The 17735-nt window shown below is 56.6% G+C and overlaps 9 protein-coding genes across 9 annotated transcripts; 5 read left to right on the top strand and 4 right to left on the bottom strand.

The window, feature by feature from the left end:
- Positions 1-197: 197 nt before the first annotated feature.
- On the bottom strand, positions 198-2440 carry BDW47DRAFT_133140 (DNA-directed DNA polymerase IV; the record flags this gene model as incomplete). Its single annotated transcript, XM_024817752.1, has 4 exons — positions 198-1352; positions 1407-1766; positions 1815-1987; positions 2035-2440. 4 exons carry the CDS (start codon positions 2438-2440, stop codon positions 198-200), a joined length of 2094 nt encoding a protein of 697 aa, XP_024675676.1.
- Positions 2441-2744: 304 nt separating this feature from the next.
- BDW47DRAFT_99483 (putative AP-3 adaptor complex subunit sigma) lies at positions 2745-3891 on the bottom strand. Its single transcript, XM_024820892.1, has 2 exons — positions 3817-3891; positions 2745-3744 (listed from the first exon to the last, which is right to left on the bottom strand). Exons 1-2 carry the CDS (start codon positions 3883-3885, stop codon positions 3259-3261), a joined length of 555 nt encoding a protein of 184 aa, XP_024675675.1. The 5' UTR covers positions 3886-3891; the 3' UTR covers positions 2745-3258.
- Positions 3892-4128: 237 nt separating this feature from the next.
- Positions 4129-6659, top strand: BDW47DRAFT_99482 (mitochondrial distribution and morphology protein). The gene is made up of 3 exons (XM_024820891.1): positions 4129-5075; positions 5132-6351; positions 6407-6659. Exons 1-3 carry the CDS (start codon positions 4298-4300, stop codon positions 6536-6538), a joined length of 2130 nt encoding a protein of 709 aa, XP_024675674.1. The 5' UTR covers positions 4129-4297; the 3' UTR covers positions 6539-6659.
- Positions 6660-6783: 124 nt separating this feature from the next.
- BDW47DRAFT_99481 (pyridoxal 5'-phosphate synthase subunit PdxS) lies at positions 6784-8061 on the bottom strand. The gene is made up of 3 exons (XM_024820890.1): positions 7864-8061; positions 7614-7796; positions 6784-7552 (listed from the first exon to the last, which is right to left on the bottom strand). Exons 1-3 carry the CDS (start codon positions 7972-7974, stop codon positions 6923-6925), a joined length of 924 nt encoding a protein of 307 aa, XP_024675673.1. The 5' UTR covers positions 7975-8061; the 3' UTR covers positions 6784-6922.
- Positions 8062-8527: 466 nt separating this feature from the next.
- On the bottom strand, positions 8528-9965 carry BDW47DRAFT_133138 (zinc-dependent alcohol dehydrogenase; the record flags this gene model as incomplete). The annotated part of the gene is made up of 3 exons (XM_024817751.1): positions 9576-9965; positions 8769-9496; positions 8528-8712 (listed from the first exon to the last, which is right to left on the bottom strand). Exons 1-3 carry the CDS (start codon positions 9716-9718, stop codon positions 8528-8530), a joined length of 1056 nt encoding a protein of 351 aa, XP_024675672.1. The 5' UTR covers positions 9719-9965.
- Positions 9966-10305: 340 nt separating this feature from the next.
- Positions 10306-11676, top strand: BDW47DRAFT_56901 (exosome non-catalytic core subunit SKI6). Its single transcript, XM_024819342.1, has 2 exons — positions 10306-10855; positions 10927-11676. The coding sequence occupies exons 1-2, from the start codon at positions 10557-10559 to the stop codon at positions 11435-11437; spliced, it is 810 nt and encodes a 269-aa protein (XP_024675671.1). The 5' UTR covers positions 10306-10556; the 3' UTR covers positions 11438-11676.
- Positions 11677-12612: 936 nt separating this feature from the next.
- Positions 12613-13828, top strand: BDW47DRAFT_99478 (putative 3-oxo-5-alpha-steroid 4-dehydrogenase). The gene is made up of 3 exons (XM_024820889.1): positions 12613-12698; positions 12762-13230; positions 13298-13828. Exons 1-3 carry the CDS (start codon positions 12648-12650, stop codon positions 13696-13698), a joined length of 921 nt encoding a protein of 306 aa, XP_024675670.1. The 5' UTR covers positions 12613-12647; the 3' UTR covers positions 13699-13828.
- Positions 13829-13887: 59 nt separating this feature from the next.
- BDW47DRAFT_56893 (putative mitochondrial carrier protein (Pet8)) lies at positions 13888-15174 on the top strand. Its single transcript, XM_024819341.1, has 2 exons — positions 13888-14103; positions 14164-15174. Exons 1-2 carry the CDS (start codon positions 14047-14049, stop codon positions 15094-15096), a joined length of 990 nt encoding a protein of 329 aa, XP_024675669.1. The 5' UTR covers positions 13888-14046; the 3' UTR covers positions 15097-15174.
- A 284-nt stretch (positions 15175-15458) lies between these two features.
- On the top strand, positions 15459-17633 carry BDW47DRAFT_99474 (uncharacterized protein). The gene is made up of 2 exons (XM_024820888.1): positions 15459-15558; positions 15645-17633. The coding sequence occupies exon 2, from the start codon at positions 15725-15727 to the stop codon at positions 17471-17473; it is 1749 nt and encodes a 582-aa protein (XP_024675668.1). The 5' UTR covers positions 15459-15558; positions 15645-15724; the 3' UTR covers positions 17474-17633.
- Positions 17634-17735: the final 102 nt, after the last annotated feature.

The following is a 17735-nucleotide window of genomic DNA, read 5'->3' as shown; positions in this document are numbered from 1 at the left end:
CCATCGGAATCGATGGGCTGATCTATATCTATCTATTGATAGTCACCCTACTTCGTGCGGGGCTGATTTGATGCCACCATGACATCATTTAGTAGTTCGTTCACTTGTACACTTCATAAGAATGTTACTATTCTGCATTCCACTGAAAGTATGATTGACTAGGGCAGTCGGGATAACGGTACCTAGTTGGCCTCGAATCAACACTCGCGATCCTCCGGCGCCCGCCAGGGCACCCCCAACCGCGAAAAGATCTCTCGCTCGTCCCGCCCCTCCACCAACCGCCCCCGGGTCCCAGGCCTGACGTCCCCATACAGCCCCCGCTGGTTCAGCCGCATCCCCCGCCGCCGCGCCAGTAACCGCAGGCTCCGGTTGAACACATCGTTCCCCGTGAAGTAGATCAGCGCCGCCCCCAGCTCTGATCCCGGTACGAACAGTAGATCGATCCGTCGCCAGGCCGCGCCCCCCGCCAGCTGACACGCCCCGTGCCACTTACTACCATCTGCCGCTGTCGTTGTCGCCAGCCTCGCCTGCAGGAAACCGCACCGGAAGAGATCCGGGATCACCGTCTCCACCATGACCGTCCGGATCTGACCCGCTTTCGCGTCCGGCTTCGTGATCAGCACGTCAATGTCCCCCGAGTCGCGCGCCCCCCGCCGGTACGAGCCCCCAATCAGCACCTGCATATTCGGGTCCGCCCGCTGCACCGCATCTCGCACCATGGCGCCATGTGCCGCCACCTCCTCCCGGGGGATCCGTTGCGCGAAATCATGGTAATGCTCAACCCCCACCCGCTGGTTCGCCGTCAGGGGCGCCCGCCCCCCAAGGTCCGCCAGGGATCGGTACCCCTGCGCCAGCCATCGTGACGCTTGCACGATCCCCGCCCCGTACACCCCGAGGAACAGCTGCAAGATCCGCTCGTCCGCTGTGGTGTTTGTGTTTTCTAGCCGTCGCAGACGGTCCGTGAATGCTATCTCTTCGATCTTGTCCGCCAGCCGAGACCCCACCCCGGGGATCGAGAGGGCTTGGTTCCGAGTGACGATCCGCGTGGTCTGTCGTCGGAGAGCGCCGATAGCCTTGCGGTAGGCCATCGAGCGCCACTGGTCGTCCGTCTTGGTGTAGTAATCCAGCATCTTCTGGAGGATCTCGATGGTCCGTGCATTGGGCCCGTCGGCTGTCAATTTCGGATCAGGCGTTTGCATGCATATGAAATTCTGCTGCCACGCGTCCACGGTGGAATCAGCCTCCGGGAAAAATCGCCTCCGTTTAGGCCCAGTCGAGTGGGTGTCCGAGCACTCCGAGTCTGATCCACCCATCGCCGTTTCGTCATCGAAGACCTCTAGAGGTTCCAAGGGCTAGTGGCCATATTATCAGTGCGGTTCGACCTTCGCTGCGTCCAGTTAACGTACCAAATCCTGGGCACACTGTGCTGCTTCGATCATCTCATCCAGAGCGTCTCGTGGCGGCGGGGTCCGCGAGCGAACCGCCTCGTCTGCCACGCCGCCGCGTGCAGGTGACCGGGAAACATCAAAGTTCCATCCAGCGGGGCTGTCAGGCTCAGGGGGCGTCATCGCCGTCCGTAGCTCCCTGCCGCTGGGCTTCAATGGGAGCGAATCGCCTGTCGACACTTCACCACCCGGTCTTGTTTCCCCAGGCTCCGACTCCACAGACATACCGAGGATACGGAACCGGGCGTGGTGCGAGCTCAAGATGGATCGAAACTTGATGCACTCGGAGGGGTAGCTCTCGTCGAGCAGCATAACAGTCGACTGTACCCGGTCAGTGGGTAGGTCGAAATTTGAGGGTCGGTTGCCTACCGGAAAACATTCAAGTTTGAGGTGCTTCAGCACTTCCTGGAATGTCAACCCTTTGTCCACGATCACATGGGTGATGCGATTCCCCCAGTCCTTCGCCCATACCGCCCCATACTCCTGCGCCCGTTGAATGCGCAACCGTCGTAGAGGCGATACGTCACTGTTGGGGAAGAAGACTTGTCGAGGTTAGACACCGACCGGTCCCTAGGATCAGGGGACTCACAGAATACCAGCCCTTTGAAGATCTGCTGCTGCTCGGGGATCGTTCTCGCACAAGCCTTGCGCTTCCGACTGCCTCTCGAAGCACCCGTCTTGGTGCCTCTCGTCATGGTATCCGTAGTGAGGGGTCCATTCGCTCGCGGGTTTGGGATGCTGCGGGCACATGCCACCTCGGGCTCGCCTGTCCCCTCTGGAGAAGCCCGCGGGGTAGGAAGCAAGGGCGTCGGACTGGTCGGTTCTAAAGGAGGGGGACTCGAAACCGGTAGACTCGATACCCGCTGAAGCTCAAGTGTGGCACTCTGCAGCACCCGATCAAAATCGTCGGGGTTTTCTGGAGATTCATCTGATACCGAGTCCAACTCATCCAGTTGACTAAAAAAGGCTTCTTTGTCCGCCAGGGTCGGCGTCATTTTCGGATGCACATAGAGACTCGTCCTTTTTTGCTGGCTAGCGACAACCCGGCCATGAATGCCACGTCTATATATGAAAATTCAAGGGAAGAGATGGGCCTTGCAAGAGAAGACGGCTAGGTCGACGGTTGTCCAGGCAGTGACGCGTGGGTCGAACCGCGAAAGTGTCGCCTGGTCACGGGACTGGGGGCAATTTAACCTTTTTGGGATACCTATCTCGGCCTGGATTCCGGCCGGTCCAGGCTATTTGAATGGGATCCCATTTACTAGGTATAATTCGTATAGTCTATTGATCAGGGAAGTTGGTATTGCTGCATGGCTCGCATTAAAATCAATTCACGCTGCGCATGGAAACAAACAGGTTGTCAGAGTGAGCTATCCTTGCTAACTAGGCCCAACACTTTCTATTACTGACAGTGCTTCTCTGTCGAGTTTCAAACGTGTCTGCCATATTTGAGTGCGGTGCGCTGCTCCAGTTTCTCAAGCGGGGCAGGTTCCAGAATGCCCATGGCTGCGCTGCACCCAGTGTAATTGGCAGGGTCCCGTCAATTCCCGCTGACTGGTACCGTCTATTCCAGCTGTAGAATAAAGTCGAAACTCTTGGGAAACGAGCTCGCCTGGTCGGTGCTGCCTCGTGGCCAATTCGGTCTGCGTACTAGCATTGAATCCGCACGTCTCCGGGACCAGCATGTCTCTACTCAGCCGCACTCCATACCAGTGTGCTTCCCGGTAAAGCAAGGTTGGCATTCGAAATACCTCGTCCATGACCACTATCATAAGGACCACAATCACTAGTCCCGGCTTGTCGCCGTCCCAGCTCATCGCCAGCCACCCAAGCCAGGCAGCCCACCACGCCCCATACTCGCGCCGGCGGTGTGAATGGATCGTTTGGCCGCCGGGCCCTCTTGGCTTCGCACGCTCGCCACGATCTTCTCCGTGTTGGTTTCCAACACCACCCCGCCTATGATCATCTCCGCCAGCACGGCGTGCATCGACTCGAACCCGAAGATGAGATCAAGCTCGCAGACGTTCTCGAACATCCGGTCCAGGGACTCGACAAAGACCTGGATGAGGTCGATCAGCGCCAGCGGAGACTCCGTAGACGTGGCGATCATGATGAACGACAACGTGGCGTAGGTCCGGTAGATGACTTGTGTCGGGGCATCGGACGGGCCAAGCTCCACGGTGGACATGGCCCCACGCGACAGCATCGGGGGGAGAGGAAGGAAGTTGCAGGCGGTTGGCGGTCGTCGCGACACGAGATCATAGATTTGGCCGATCAATTCTTTCTTTGCTTGGGTGTCCTGGATTGTAGGTTCAATTAGTGGGATACTCTTTCTCGGAAGGGTGAACTGAACCGTATCCGGGAGACATACGATTTGGGTGTAGAACTTGGTGAGCCTCGGCTCACCGTTGTTGTTGAAGACCAGAACCGCGTTGATCATTGTGGCTGTAGTATGATATTATGCCCTTCAACGTCGGATCAGACAAGATCGAATAGTTGACTCCTGGACGGAGCGGGTCGCCCTGATCGACTGGAGTGCCAAGCACGGCCCCTCGTGCCTTAGGCAGCGCATCGTGGCCCGTGCACACCGCCCGGATACAAACAGGGCAAACAATGATTTCATGGAAATTTGTTCCTGCGCGAACTTGCAGCTTCATTTTCTTCCTGCTTCTCCTGCTCGTCCAGAGTCTCCAACTCATCCATCATCGACGGTCCGTTTTTTGGAACAGGCTAACTCGCGTTTCAGTAAAACCAAGGGACCTGTCTGACCAGCTTCTGGGTGTGGTAATCCCACCACCTTGATTTGTCGACCTTCCCCTTCCGTCCGTCCTGTCCATTATGTGACGGCAACCATGACAGGCAATCTTGGACGCAGGCTGTATACCAACTTTTGGGAAGCGGCTCACCCGCTCCTAGGCAAGGGATTTCAGACGGCTCCGGCCAGTGCGGCCAGCTCGGGTAACTTCTTTTGCGATTTCGTCCTCAAAAATCGCCTCGGAAAGCCGCCTTCTTTCTCGCTACGAAAAACCCACCAATATACTCGACGATTCGCCTCCGGGGGCTTTCTGGTCCTCGGGGCATCACCCAGCACCACCGCGGTCGAGACGGGAACCAGTTGTGCTATCGCCCCGGAGAAGTTGCTGCCGTCTCGCCGCTACCAGTTCGACCGCAAATTCTTTCGCTCCCTATCCCAGACCGCGGCACGACGCGGCTTTCACACCAGCAAGGATGACCGACCACCGACGGAGGGGTCGAAAGATCCTCTGAAAAATGCTCCGGAAGACCCGCAGTCGACAGCGCCCGCCGGTCGCCGAAATGAAGGATCCCAGAGTCCCGGTTCCGACCATCCGACAGCGGAGCAAAAACACCCGACTGGATACCGCTTCCCCCAGATGCCACACATCCATCGCCCCTCCAAGGAGGAGCTGCTGGCCGCGGCAACGGGGTTCTGGTCCCGGCTGAAAGTCCGATTCAAGTGGTTCTCCATCCGCAGTGTGCGACCTTATAATCTGGACGAAATAGCCGCCCTGTTTTCATGGGTCTTTCTGGGCCATGTGGTCTGGGTCGTTCTGGGGACGACTACTTTCTTTTCTCTCATAATCCTCACCATCAATACAGTATTTGCACAGGGTATGCTTTGTCACTTACCTTCCCGTTGGGGGTCCGATCAGAGCTAACAGTTGTAGAAACCCTTGCGGGGTGGATAGGAAACTACCTCACGAAATCCTCCGGAGTGAAGGTCGTGTTCGAATCCGCCATCGTCCCCAGGTGGAGGGACGGCGTCATCACGTTCAGAAATGTTTTTGTCTCGCGACGTCCTGGTCAAGGGACCGGAAATGTCAGTAAAGGTTCCTCGAAGACGGCAGCTGCCGCCGCTGCCGCCGCAGCTCGCAGCGACCACTTGATTCCCGACGGGCCCGAACAGAGAACAACAGCGGAGGACGAGGATACCAATTACACACAGTTTGACGTCTCCATCGAAACCGTCAACGTGACCCTATCGTTCGCGAAATGGCTCAACGGGAAAGGGCTCCTGCGGGACGTGGAGATCCAAGGAGTCCGGGGCGTCCTCGATCGTCGATCGGTCTTTTGGCCCGATGAGGACTTGGACCCCAAGTCTTACCGACATGAGCACTCCCCGGGCGACTTTGAGATCGATTCGTTCAAGATGAACGACCTGCTGCTCACGGTCTACCAGCCGGACAACTTCCGTCCCTTTTCCGTCAGCATCTTCTCCTGTGACCTCCCCCAGCTGAGAAAGCAGTGGCTCTTCTACGATTTCATGTCCGCGAACATGATGTCCGGCGCGTACGATAACTCTCTGTTTACCATCCATCCCCGACAAACCCACAGCTTCACCGGCGCCCAGCTCGACAACGGCCGGGAGGAGGATGGCAAGCCGAGTCCGTGGAAGAAGCACAACCGCATCCGCGTGGACGGGCTAAATATCGACCATCTGAACCGCGGGGTGCCCGGTCCGCTCTCGTGGATCCACGAAGGGCAGGTCGACATCGTCGCCGACATGATGATCCCGGCCGACAACGACGAGAGTCTGGCCAAGGTCATGGCCGACTTCTACGACCGGTTGGAGGCGACTGTCACCTCGAACCGGTTCCACTCGGCCGCGGATATTGCCGGCCGCGCCGACGAGCCGGTCGCCGACGAGGACAAGCGATTCCTCGTCACGGACCTGCGCTTACACCTAAACAACGTTCGCGCGGTTGTCCCCATCTTCACCCGCGATCTCTCCTACATCAACAACGCTCTCATCCGCCCCATAGTCGCGTATATCAATTCGCGGCGCACCTTCATCCCGGTCAACTGCCGCCTAGTCAAACGGGCGGGGGATTTCAACGGCAGTTGGACCATCTACGATAGCGGGCTGATGGACGACCTGTCCGCAGCGGTACGTCTCTGTCTTTTCTTCATAATCGGAACAAGAACTAACGATATTTGTCTAGGTCTACGACGCATTTGCGCGGGACGTAGTCGACGAACAAGCGCGCAAGCGACGGTTCAAGAAGGTCGGGTTCTGGTCGCTGCAGCTGGCGGCGCAGGCGATCTTCATCAGCATGGCAGGGAATATCGCGTGACGCGGTGGATCCCCGCTCTCTGTATTTATATGTGATATCATACTACCCATGGGCGTTGTCGGTTTAATACTGGGACCCGGCGTTGCTGGGCAAAATACACTTGATTCCTGCATCGCTCCTTGTAGATTTGTTCTGGCTCTTGCATATGGGTAGTGTCCCATGGCTTGATATCCATCTTACCTTATTTTGTCCAGGTCTTCTACGTCCACCTAGTGTATCGAGGTAGATATCTAAAACGCAACAAATAGTCACAATACAGGTTGTATTCTAAAATATCTGACAAGGGCCAATGCAATATGAACAGGCGGAAAGAATACCCAACTTTTCCAACACCCATGAGAAAAAGGGAACAAAACAAACAAAAGAGGCAGTATGGGTCACGATTTACCACCCCCGCTGCGCCAGCTTATCGGCCTCAGGCATCTGCTTAACATTGATCCCGACCATAGCCTCACCCAGACCCTCACTGACCTGTGCCAGCACCTTCGGATCCTTATAGTGGGTAACAGCCTGGACGATCGCGCCGGCGCGCTTCTTCGCATCGCCCGACTTGAAGATACCCGAGCCGACGAAGACGCCATCGCAGCCCAGCTGCATCATCAGCGCCGCATCAGCGGGCGTGGCGACACCGCCCGCAGCAAAGTTCACAACCGGCAAACGGCCCTTCTCAGCCGTCTCACGCAGCAAAGCGTAGTCGCAGCCGAGCTCGCGGGCGTACTGCCGCAGCTCAACCTCGGGGTCGACAGCGGAGTTCAAGATAGAGCTGGCTTTAGCGATGTCCGCGCTGACGGTGCGCATATGTCTCACAGCCTCGACGACGTCTCCCGTGCCGGCTTCGCCCTTGGTGCGAATCATAGCGGCGCCTTCGGAGATACGGCGCAGGGCTTCGCCGAGGTTGCGGCAGCCGCAGACGAAGGGGACTTTAAAGTTGTGTTTCGTGATGTGGTAGACGTCGTCTGCGGGGGTGAGGACCTCTGACTCGTCGATGTAGTCAACGCCGATGGCTTCGAGAATCTACAACCGAGGTCGTTCGTTAGCGGTGTTTGCCTGCTCTCCGAGAGAGAAAAGGACCTACCTGGCACTCGACAAAATGACCGATACGAGCCTTGGCCATGACGGGGATGGTGACAGCCTCCATGATCTCCTTGATCATGTTGGGGTCGGACATGCGCGCGACGCCACCCTGAACTCTGATGTCGGCGGGGACCCGCTCGAGGGCCATGACGGCGGCGGCACCGGCTTCCTCGGCGATGCGGGCCTATTTCGCTCTACAGTCAGTCCCTGACAGACGCAATGGCAGTATAATGAAGTGGAAGGAGACATACCTGCTCGGCATTGACGACGTCCATGATGACTCCGCCTTTGAGCATCTGCGCCAGGCCGGCCTTGACGGTGAAGTCATTGGCGGAGCTCCCGTTGGTACCGTTGGCAGACATTGTGGGGGTTGATTGAAGTGGAAGGGTAGGAATCTATTGGGGGGTATGCAGAGAGAGAGAGAAAAAAAAAGATACAGCAGAGAGATATAGCGGAGAAGAATAGACAACGATGAGTCAATGGTTTCCATACATGGATCTGGTCACCGGTTCCCAGAGGATCCCCGATTACATACATGCCGTCAAATGAGAGTGGGTACCGGACGGTCACGTAACGGCGTATATTACCGGCTAGTCTGTATTCGGAAGCAGATCTGTCTGACATAAGCGGATTTGGACCGGGGTGATCCCTGCTGTTGTCATATCCAGCCAATCAAATTAATTCCGTCCCTCATTTCACAGGATTTAAACTTTTTTAAGTTTTCCGGTTTCCGTCTGTTACCGGTTTCCCACGGCGCATCAGTGGTACCGGAGGGGTACTTGGATTTGTCTGCCATTACCTCGGGATGGGGGGTACTATTTTGTATTGTTGATACTGACAGTATTCCCGCGGAAACCGTAGTTACACCGGAAGACTATATATAAGATTTGATCATCTACAAGCAACGGAAGTCAATCATTGGGGTATCTGCACAACTACTCTCCCCGTGATGGTGTCCGTCTTCAACCCCTCTATTACTCGGGCAGTCTCCGAAAATTCCAAGACCTCCACCAGAGGGGTCAGTTTCCCGGCCAGCGCCTGCTGCAGCAGCTCGTCCATCTGTGCATCTGTCCCGACACACGCGCCTTTGATGACCAGACCTGGGGAATCTTTGTTAGCGGGGATGACCCTGGCCTCCGGTGTACCAATGACTCACCTCGTGCCGCGCACGCTGTCGCCGAGATCGGCAGATTGAACTGATTCGGCGGCAGACCAACGCACACAATGGACGCCAAGTTCCGCACCAGGCTGGGCGCGACTTGGAAGGCCGCCTCGGTGCCAGGCACGACGAGGATCGCGTGGGCCCCTTCCCCCGTGATCTCCGACACACGCTGGACGAGATCATCCTCCTCGTAGTCCAGGAACACCTCCGCCCCCGACTGTAGACTCAGCGCTCGTTTGGCATCTCCGTGGTCGATGGCGATAACGCGGAGGCCAAGGATCCGGGCGGCGATCTGGACCCCAATGTGGCCCAATCCGCCGCCGGATCCCGAGATCACCACCCAGTCGCCGGCGTGCACCTCGCCGTCGAGCTTGGACAGCGCCCCGGCCATGCTGAGCCCTGCGCAGAGCAGCGGTGCCGCCACCTCATCCGAGAGACCGTCCGGGATAGCGGACACGTATCGCGCGTCGGCCACGACGTACTGCTGCAGCGTGCCGGGGACGTGGCGGCCCGTGTTCAACTGGCGGGGGCAGTTGTTGGGGAAGCCGCGCGCGCAAACGGAGCATTTCCCACAGGCGCTGTAGAGCCACTTGATGCCGACGCGCTGGTGCATCATGGACGGGGGTACATCAGGGCCCGTCTGGACAACGGTGCCGATACCTTCGTGGGCGACTATGGGGTTATAGGGGCCCCATCCGAGGACGGCGCGAATTTCCGAATGGCTTGAGGGTGGTGTTAGAGCGGTAGAAGTGTTTCTCCAGGCGTCTTGGTGCCACCTCCATGGTTGATCGGGGATCCTACCAGAGGCCAGTGCAGGTGAGTTTCACCAGGATCTCGTTTGGTCCGGGGGTCGCCACGGGGATGTCGTCGCGGTGGACGATCTTGGCCGCGGGGCCGGGGTTCTCGACCAGCGCGGCTTTCTGGGTAGTGGGGATGGACGTCATGTCGGAATATATGGAAGAGTATCTAGAATTGATCTAGTAGACATGTAATAGGGTGATCGCGACGGTCTTATAGACCCCGCATGAGGGAAAGGATCCGACAGCCGAAGAGTGAAGATATCGGTAGTTCATCCGGCATCGTCAGTGATCCACTGGAGCCTTAGGCATGTGTTTCCATATGTCTCTATTCTCTACATTGTCCCTGATATAGTGGTCAACTTGATGGATTGCTATGTTTGCTAAATCATCAGCAATAATATGTATTATTGTTTAAACATTTTTGAACTATACCAATACTTGTGTTTCTGTACATATTGAAGCACGGAGTAATGTTAATAGCCAAGGATAATACATATTGACAATCTTCCATCATACAAACACATCCCGAGTAAATCTGTTCATATGATTCTTACTATACATTCTTCACGAAACTAAATTTCATCTGTCTACCCCTATGGACCTGTCTATCTACATTGTCCCCCAGCGTTTGGAGATGCGGAGAATGATGATGTAAGATCACGGACTTCCCAATCAGGAAAAGAACTGCGGGCCTGTGATGCCAACGGATTTTCTGGCCGCCAACCTGTCCGATTTCTGCAGCGACCCCTCTACGCGACCGTTGTTGGACACCAAAGACCCTGATACATGCAGTACTGTCCTATCAAATTGAACATTATTTGAATTGGTGTTAGACATCCCCTAGCCTACACCCGGTCTAAAACGAGTCTTCCGACGGCAGATTTTTCAAACCACCCGTCGCAAATTCCCATCGCGTGGTGCGGGGAACCACTCCGATCCAGTCAATTCAATTGAACAATAGTGGCCGAAGAATTCAGTCATCATGCCTCTTGACACCTCGACAACATACCCGCTCACCAAGCTGCGCCTCGATGGCCGTCGCTGGAACGAACTGCGCCTCCTCTCGGCACAGATCTCCACGAACCCAGCCAGCTCGGGCTCCTCATACCTGGCCATGGGGAACACCACCATCCTGTGTTCCGTCCACGGTCCCGCCGAAGGACGTCGCGGGGATGCGACAGGCGGCGCCGCCGGGTCCTCGGAAGCGGTGGTCGAAGTCGATGTCAATGTGGCCGGTTTCGCGGGCGTGGATCGCAAGAGAAGAGCCGGCGGAAGCGATAGGTATGTCCGCGTGGTCGTTCAAGATGTCGAATCTTGACCGTCGACTAATCCTTTTTTTTTTCGCCATGCAGACAATCGTCACGCATAGCCGCAACCCTCCGAGCCGCCTTCCAGTCGCATTTGCACACCTATCTCTACCCGCACAGCACGATCAGCATCCACGTCTCGGTTCTTTCATCGGACGGGTCTCTCCTAGCAGCCGCAATCAACGCCTGTACCCTGGCGCTGGTCGACGCCGGTGTCCCCATGCCGGGCCTTCTCTGCGGCTGCACGGCCGGCATGAGCGGCAGCGCCTCGACACCACGGGATCCGCACAACGACGCGCTCGACCCGCTGCTCGACCTGTCGCTGCCGGAAGAGCAAGAGCTTCCGTTCCTCACCGTCGGAACGACCAACTCCATCCCCGTCGGGGAACACGCCATGGACGACGACGAGCCGGACATGAAAGTCTCGATGTTGACCCTGGACTCGAAAGTCCATTGCACGTATATCGAAACCATGCTGGCTGTCGGGATCGACGGCTGCAAGCAGATCCGAGAGATTCTGGAGAACGTCATCCGGGGGACTGGGAAGAGTAGATGATCGTGCCTAGCGGAGGGGGGGCATGGATCTGTTTTGTCTGTATCCGAGCATGGCAGGTGTGCGATTATACCCGTCGGTTTGCAATGGGAGGTGTTGGGCGTATTGTTGATATTAGTCATGTTATCAAAATATCCTTCCTATAGATCTTGGGCTGTGTGGGCCAATATTGACTTGGAAGTCTACCTAGTGTATGTGCCATGCGTCAATCTCGAGGTCATTAGTGGATGTGCATTGAGCACAATTACCAAAGCCACCGGTCAACTACCAATCTAGCGTTATATTCAAAGTGGTCTAAGGTGATTCCGGGTAAAAGTACTTCGAGGCACATGATAATAGGCGGGCCAGCGGTATACCTACCACACGCTCTAGAAAACCCATCACTGCCTATAATATAATTGCTACGACTTGGTCAGTTCCACGTCAAAGACAAAAATTTTGTGTCTCTCCATAAAATAAGTATTTACGGTATTCATTGGGTGAGACATCCAACCATCATACCTCAGGGTGAGTTTCTCCAAAACCAGATAGTACAAAGCCCCAAGCATAGTTGCCTTGACTACCTTTGAACACCGACCAGCGATACTTGTTGGCCCTCATATCTCACCAGCTAACATACAGTACAGCTGCAAGACAGTAGATCTGGCACTACAGGTCCAAATCCCTTCGGGATCTTGTAAAACCATAGGGCTGAGAAGCAAGGAGTCGTAGGGTTGATAGACCGCCATGTTCTCAACCGCGAGAGGCTTCAGTGAATACTCGCCAATGTCAGTACCAGCTGCATCTGATCATCAACTATGCCATTATCAGTGGCCAGGTCGTTCCTTATAGTACTCAGTTCCAGGACTAATCCAAGACTGGCTCATATTTTCCATCGCAGATCAATGTCTGATCGACCTTCGATCTTGTTCAAGCAATGCCATTGTCACGGCGCTCGAACATATCAGCTATCGGCAATTGGCGACTGGGAGTATATGCCAACATATCGATTAATACAAAATGATATAGAATGTAATCATAACAAATCAACTTGGTTGTAGGTTGTACAGCAGAGAGAGAACAGCATGGGAGCTTCCTCCGCATCACGTGACGATGACCCATGATTGGAGAACGACCGAGTCGGGGCGGTCTCTCGTCGCCAACTGATCGACCAATATCAACCACCATGGATCAATTGGCCTCCATCCTGGACAATGCCCTGGCATCGGCACATATGGATGCAGTGGATTTGATCAGGGCGATCTACGTTGCCCTCACCTCGGTGGTATGAACAAGTCCAAATCCAGATGTTGTGTCAATGTCATTTGGTCGAACTAAACCTCCCCAGGTCCTGTTCGCCAGCCTGCTGGACTCGTTCCATGCCCGCTTCATCCCCTATGGGGCCCGCGCAGCCCCTGCGCAGGCGTCTGCACGTCAGCCAGCCGAGACTTCGAGTAGATCGGTCGTGACGCGCGCCCTCGACGTCGTCGCCTCGTGGAAGGTGCCCCACCGGTACTTCACCCATTTCTACATCGCCTCGGTAGTGGCCTCGGTATTCTGGGCCGTTCAGGTCACGCTGCGCGGTGGTGCATTCGAAGCGATTGCGACGCGGGTTAGCCCGGAGCATCGGGATCGGTCCATGTCGATCACCCAGATTGTCATGTGCTGGGGGTTGATGCTGGTCCAAGGAGGTCGGCGTCTGTACGAGTGTTTTGCCTTTTACAAGCCGTCCTCATCCTCGATGTGGTTTGCGCACTGGCTGGTGGGACTCGCCTTTTACCTATTGATGTCGGTCTCCATCTGGATCGAAGGAACCGGTATGCTTTCATCTGATTTTGTTTGTTTTGTTACTCTAAGAAAGCGACATCGATTGACCTCGAACAGGTACGCTGCTGTCTCATCAGATCACGTTGGATGACATAAAGGTGGCCAATGCGCCGTCCCTGCGCACCTTCTTATGTCTTCCGATCCTGCTGATGGCATCCGGGTTGCAGCACGACGGCCATCACTACCTGTCTTCGCTCGAGAAGTACACCTTGCCCACGCACCCCATGTTCTGCAGTATTGTTTGCCCCCACTACACCGCCGAATGTGTAATCTACCTGTCTCTGGCTGCGCTAGCTGCCCCGCCCGGCGAGATGATTAATAAAACCCTCTTCCTGGCGCTGGTATTTGTCGCTGTGAATCTGGGTATCACGGCGGGGACCACGAAGCAGTGGTATGCGCAGAAGTTTGGGAAGGAATCGGTGCAGGGGCGGTGGAAGATGATTCCATTTGTATATTAATGGCGAACATGTATATATTTTTATACTGCCGATGATCCTTTTGTAATACATCCCATCATCATCATGTTCAGTTTAAACGTACGGAGTACGATGGGGGTCAGATCGGTATGCGGAGATAGCGGAGTTTGGCGAGCAGCGACAATCGGACCGAGATTTCCACCGCGCTCCGCGGCCAAAACTTTCCCACCTGCCGCTTCTTGCTCCCACCGTCTGTCGTCCAATTGACCTGGTAGAGAGTAATATCACTGCAGTCGGGACAGACAGCTTCTCGTGTTCTTCACCCACTGCAATTCCCAGCGAAATGAGCCCTTGATCCGGCTACCCCGATCGAGTCACTTCTTCCCGACCATGGCCCAGGCCTCCGAACCGGGGCCATCAGCCTCGCTGTGGACCAGGTCTTTGCTGGTAAGCTGAATTCATTTAGTGACCAGTGTAGCATTGACTGACTCACTCCTTTACTTCCAGTCTGGCGCGGTCGCTGGTCTGACCGTGGACTGCTCCCTCTACCCGTTGGATACCATCAAAACCCGCCTCCAGAAGGCCCGGCACCACACGGCCGCCCCGACCTCGAACCTTTCTTTGAGACAAACCATCCGCGGGATTTACGCCGGCCTCCCGTCTGTCCTCCTCGGCTCCGCACCGTCGGCCGCATCCTTCTTCATCGTCTACGATGGCGTTAAACGAACCTTCCTCCCGCCGTCACCCGTAGAAGCGCCCTCGCGGACCCACATCATCCTGACGCATTCCGTCGCATCGTCCATGGGTGAGATCGCCGCCTGCGCGGTGCGCGTGCCGACCGAGGTGGTCAAGCAGCGCGCCCAGGCCGGTCTCTTCGGTGGCTCGAGTCTGCTGGCCCTCAAAGACATCCTGGCCCTGCGACACCCGGATCCCGCGAGCGGCGCCCGGCGAGGCTACGGCCAGGTGATCCGGGAACTCTACCGCGGTGCAGGGATCACAATCGCCCGGGAGATCCCATTCACGGTGCTGCAGTTCACCATGTGGGAGTCCATGAAGGAGGCGTATGTCAAGCGCGTGCGGCGATCCGCAGGGCCGGGCGCCGACGCGGTCAGTCACGTCCCGGCTTCGACGAGCGCTGTGTTCGGCAGTGTGGCGGGCGCCATTGCTGCGGGCCTGACGACGCCGCTGGACGTGATCAAGACGCGGGTCATGTTGGCCCGTCGCGAGGACGGGACCGCGGGGCAGGAGGGAGCCCGCTCGCGCATCAAGCACGTCGTGCAGGATATCTCCAAGGAGGGCGCCGGAGCCTTCTGGCGAGGCATTGGGCCGCGAGTCACCTGGATTGGGATCGGGGGGGCGGTGTTCCTGGGTAGTTACCAGTGGGCGTGGAACGCGCTGGAAGTGAAGGAGAAGTTGGAGAAATCCGACAAGTCCGTCTAGAGGTGAAAGGGAGCGAGTATATATGTGTTGTCTACGAAGCGATTGTTGTAAGATATCCAGATAGACAGTGTGATTTCCATAGAGCTTGACTCAATACATAAAGCGATATGACCGCAGCCCGATACGTCTTCAATGTGCAACGCGACAAGCATGAATTGTGTTTCAACTCGACATCTACTACTCCAACTCGTCTGTCCATGTGGGTGGATCTCAATCCTAAATCCATCTACAGTAGAGTGACTGAATCTATGTCGGGTCCGCCAGTTGCCTGCCTAAAGCGGCAAGGCCCGTCAGTCGCGTTGAAATCCGGGATCTCGCGACAACAAACTCCTCCAGTCGTGTTGTCCTCACGAGTCATTATCGCCTTCCCTTCAATTCAATTCCTGGTCTTCGCGTAATTCCTATCCTTCTAGACCAGTAACGCGAAGAAGCAACTGGGTGGACCCAACGCCAGCGCGACCGGTAAGTCCAAGGCCTGATTGGTCGCCGTGAAAATTTCTGTCGCGTCCAAGGGGGACCGCTAACTGGTTTGTCTCGTCCGGCCGCAGAGAAGCAGATATCAGTCACAAATTCTTATCCTACCCCGCACGCCAAACAGAAAGTCGAAAGACGCGATCAATCAGACGAGATGCTTCCTCCGTCTTCCGCTTCGCTACACAAGCGGAAAAGACTGTCCGGCGACGCCGCGGCCGCGCCGACATCATCCCCCGCCGCCGGGCCCGCCGTGCCTCCATCCAAGAAGGCGAAGAAGTCCTCGGATCCCGGGTCCAGCCAGGCAGATAGAAGCAACCCGTCCTCCGGAACCGCACCCGCGAACGCTGCGAGCGCTGAGTCCGCGACCGCAGCCGAGATCGCAGCATGGTTCAGCCAGGAGCCGCCCAAGAAAGGAAAACATGGAGCCGCACACGGGCAGGTCGGACACTTTGGGAAACACGAGTCGAAGACGATGGAGAAGTTCAAGAAGGATTTCTGCCGGACCCACGACATCGATGACGAGCTGTTCAACCAGATGGTGCAGCACTCGGACCGCGACAAGGAGCCCTTCCCCTGCGACACCGTCGAGAAGAAGGACATGTGGAAGCACATCTACGAGGCCCTGCCCACCCGCGACCGGCGCTCCATCTACCGCTTCATGCGGCGGCACTTCGGCTCGACCTCGCAGCGACCGCACGACTGGACGCCGGCGCAGGACAAGGAGCTCATCCGGCTGTACCAGGAGTTCGGGCCCAAGTGGACGGCGATCGCGAAGCTCATCGAGCGCACGGACGACGACGTGTCGCAGCGGTGGAAGAACCAGCTGCAGCACCAGAGCACCATGAACCGGGGGCCGTGGTCGGAGGCGGAGGTGCAGGAGCTGCAGCGGACGCTGCAGGACGTGTGGAACGCCAAGCAGGCCTCGGGGCAGCTGGACGGGCTGGGCCGGGACATCTACGAGATGGACGACACGATCATCCCGTGGGGGCAGGTCAGCGACCGGCTGAACCACTGCCGGTCGCGCCAGCAGTGCGGCGACAAGTGGCGCAAGGTGCGCCGTCGGGTTTCCTCCCTGCGCGAGAACGGAAAGCCCGACGCGATCTACGATTTGTCCGCCGAGACGAGGTACCGGAACTGGTCTGAAGCCAGGGGGTCGGATCCGAAGGATTTGCTGAAGCGGTACAAGAGTTCGAAATACGTTCACTCGGATGAAGAGGAGTCTGGGCCTGATCCCCGACCTCAGCTTAAGGCCCAGATGGAAGAGCGCATGAAGACAATGCTGGCCAAGAAGTCTGAGACCAAGAAGCCCGAGACGAATAAGCCTGCAGCACAGAAGCCTGCGCCAAAACAAGTCGAAGCAAAGACGGCCACGGCGCAGAAGCCCGAAGCAAAGAAACCAGTGAACAAGAAGATCACGTCGGTCTTCTCAGATAGCGAGGGTGAGAGTGGGAGTGGGAGTGACGAAGGTAGCGATACCGATGATAATAGCGAGGACGACGGCGAGTCGAGAGAGGATAGCCGCAGCACGACCAACAACCGCGAAGGGAACGGGATTGTCAAGGTCGAACCGCGCACGTCTACGACTACGACTGCATCTACGTCCGACGGCTCCGGATCAGACTCGGGAAGCGATAGCGACGGCGACTCCGATGGCGAGTCTGGCTCGGACAGCGACAGCGACAGTGGCTCTGAGTCCAGGCCCGACAACCAGCAACCCCAAGATCTCGCCGGTTCCCAGAGAATCAAAAGGGAGCGTAGCAGTTCCAACTCCTTGACCGGCCGCATGGACGTGGACGCGCCAGGTGACTTGGACGGATCTGCGGATCCCGGGGTGAAGCAAGAGCAAAGCTCTGTCAACAACTCCGACAGTGACGAGGAGGAGTCGGATTCAGCTGAGGACTAGGTGCTTGATTGTGTGGACATGTTGGAGCAATGTAGGGGATGATTGTACCGTTGGCAATATCTCGAGTGACCGGATGGATGGCGATAGAGGATCCGGACGGGGTACACACTCATGTTCGTAGTAATATTCATAGATACCATATGATTTCGGTCAATAATCAACAAGTTTCTCCCAAGTAGCCTCATGTAGTTGACAGATGTTGAATCCGATATTGAATCTGATATTAGATCTGAATGTAAGAGCCTCAGGCAGCGAGGCGGTC

Source organism: Aspergillus candidus, assembly GCF_002847045.1.
Source record: "Aspergillus candidus strain CBS 102.13 unplaced genomic scaffold BDW47scaffold_4, whole genome shotgun sequence".
NCBI classification, from domain to species: domain Eukaryota; kingdom Fungi; phylum Ascomycota; class Eurotiomycetes; order Eurotiales; family Aspergillaceae; genus Aspergillus; species Aspergillus candidus.
The sequence above is the reverse complement of the archived record's forward strand: the minus strand, read 5'-3'. Positions and strand labels throughout refer to the sequence as shown.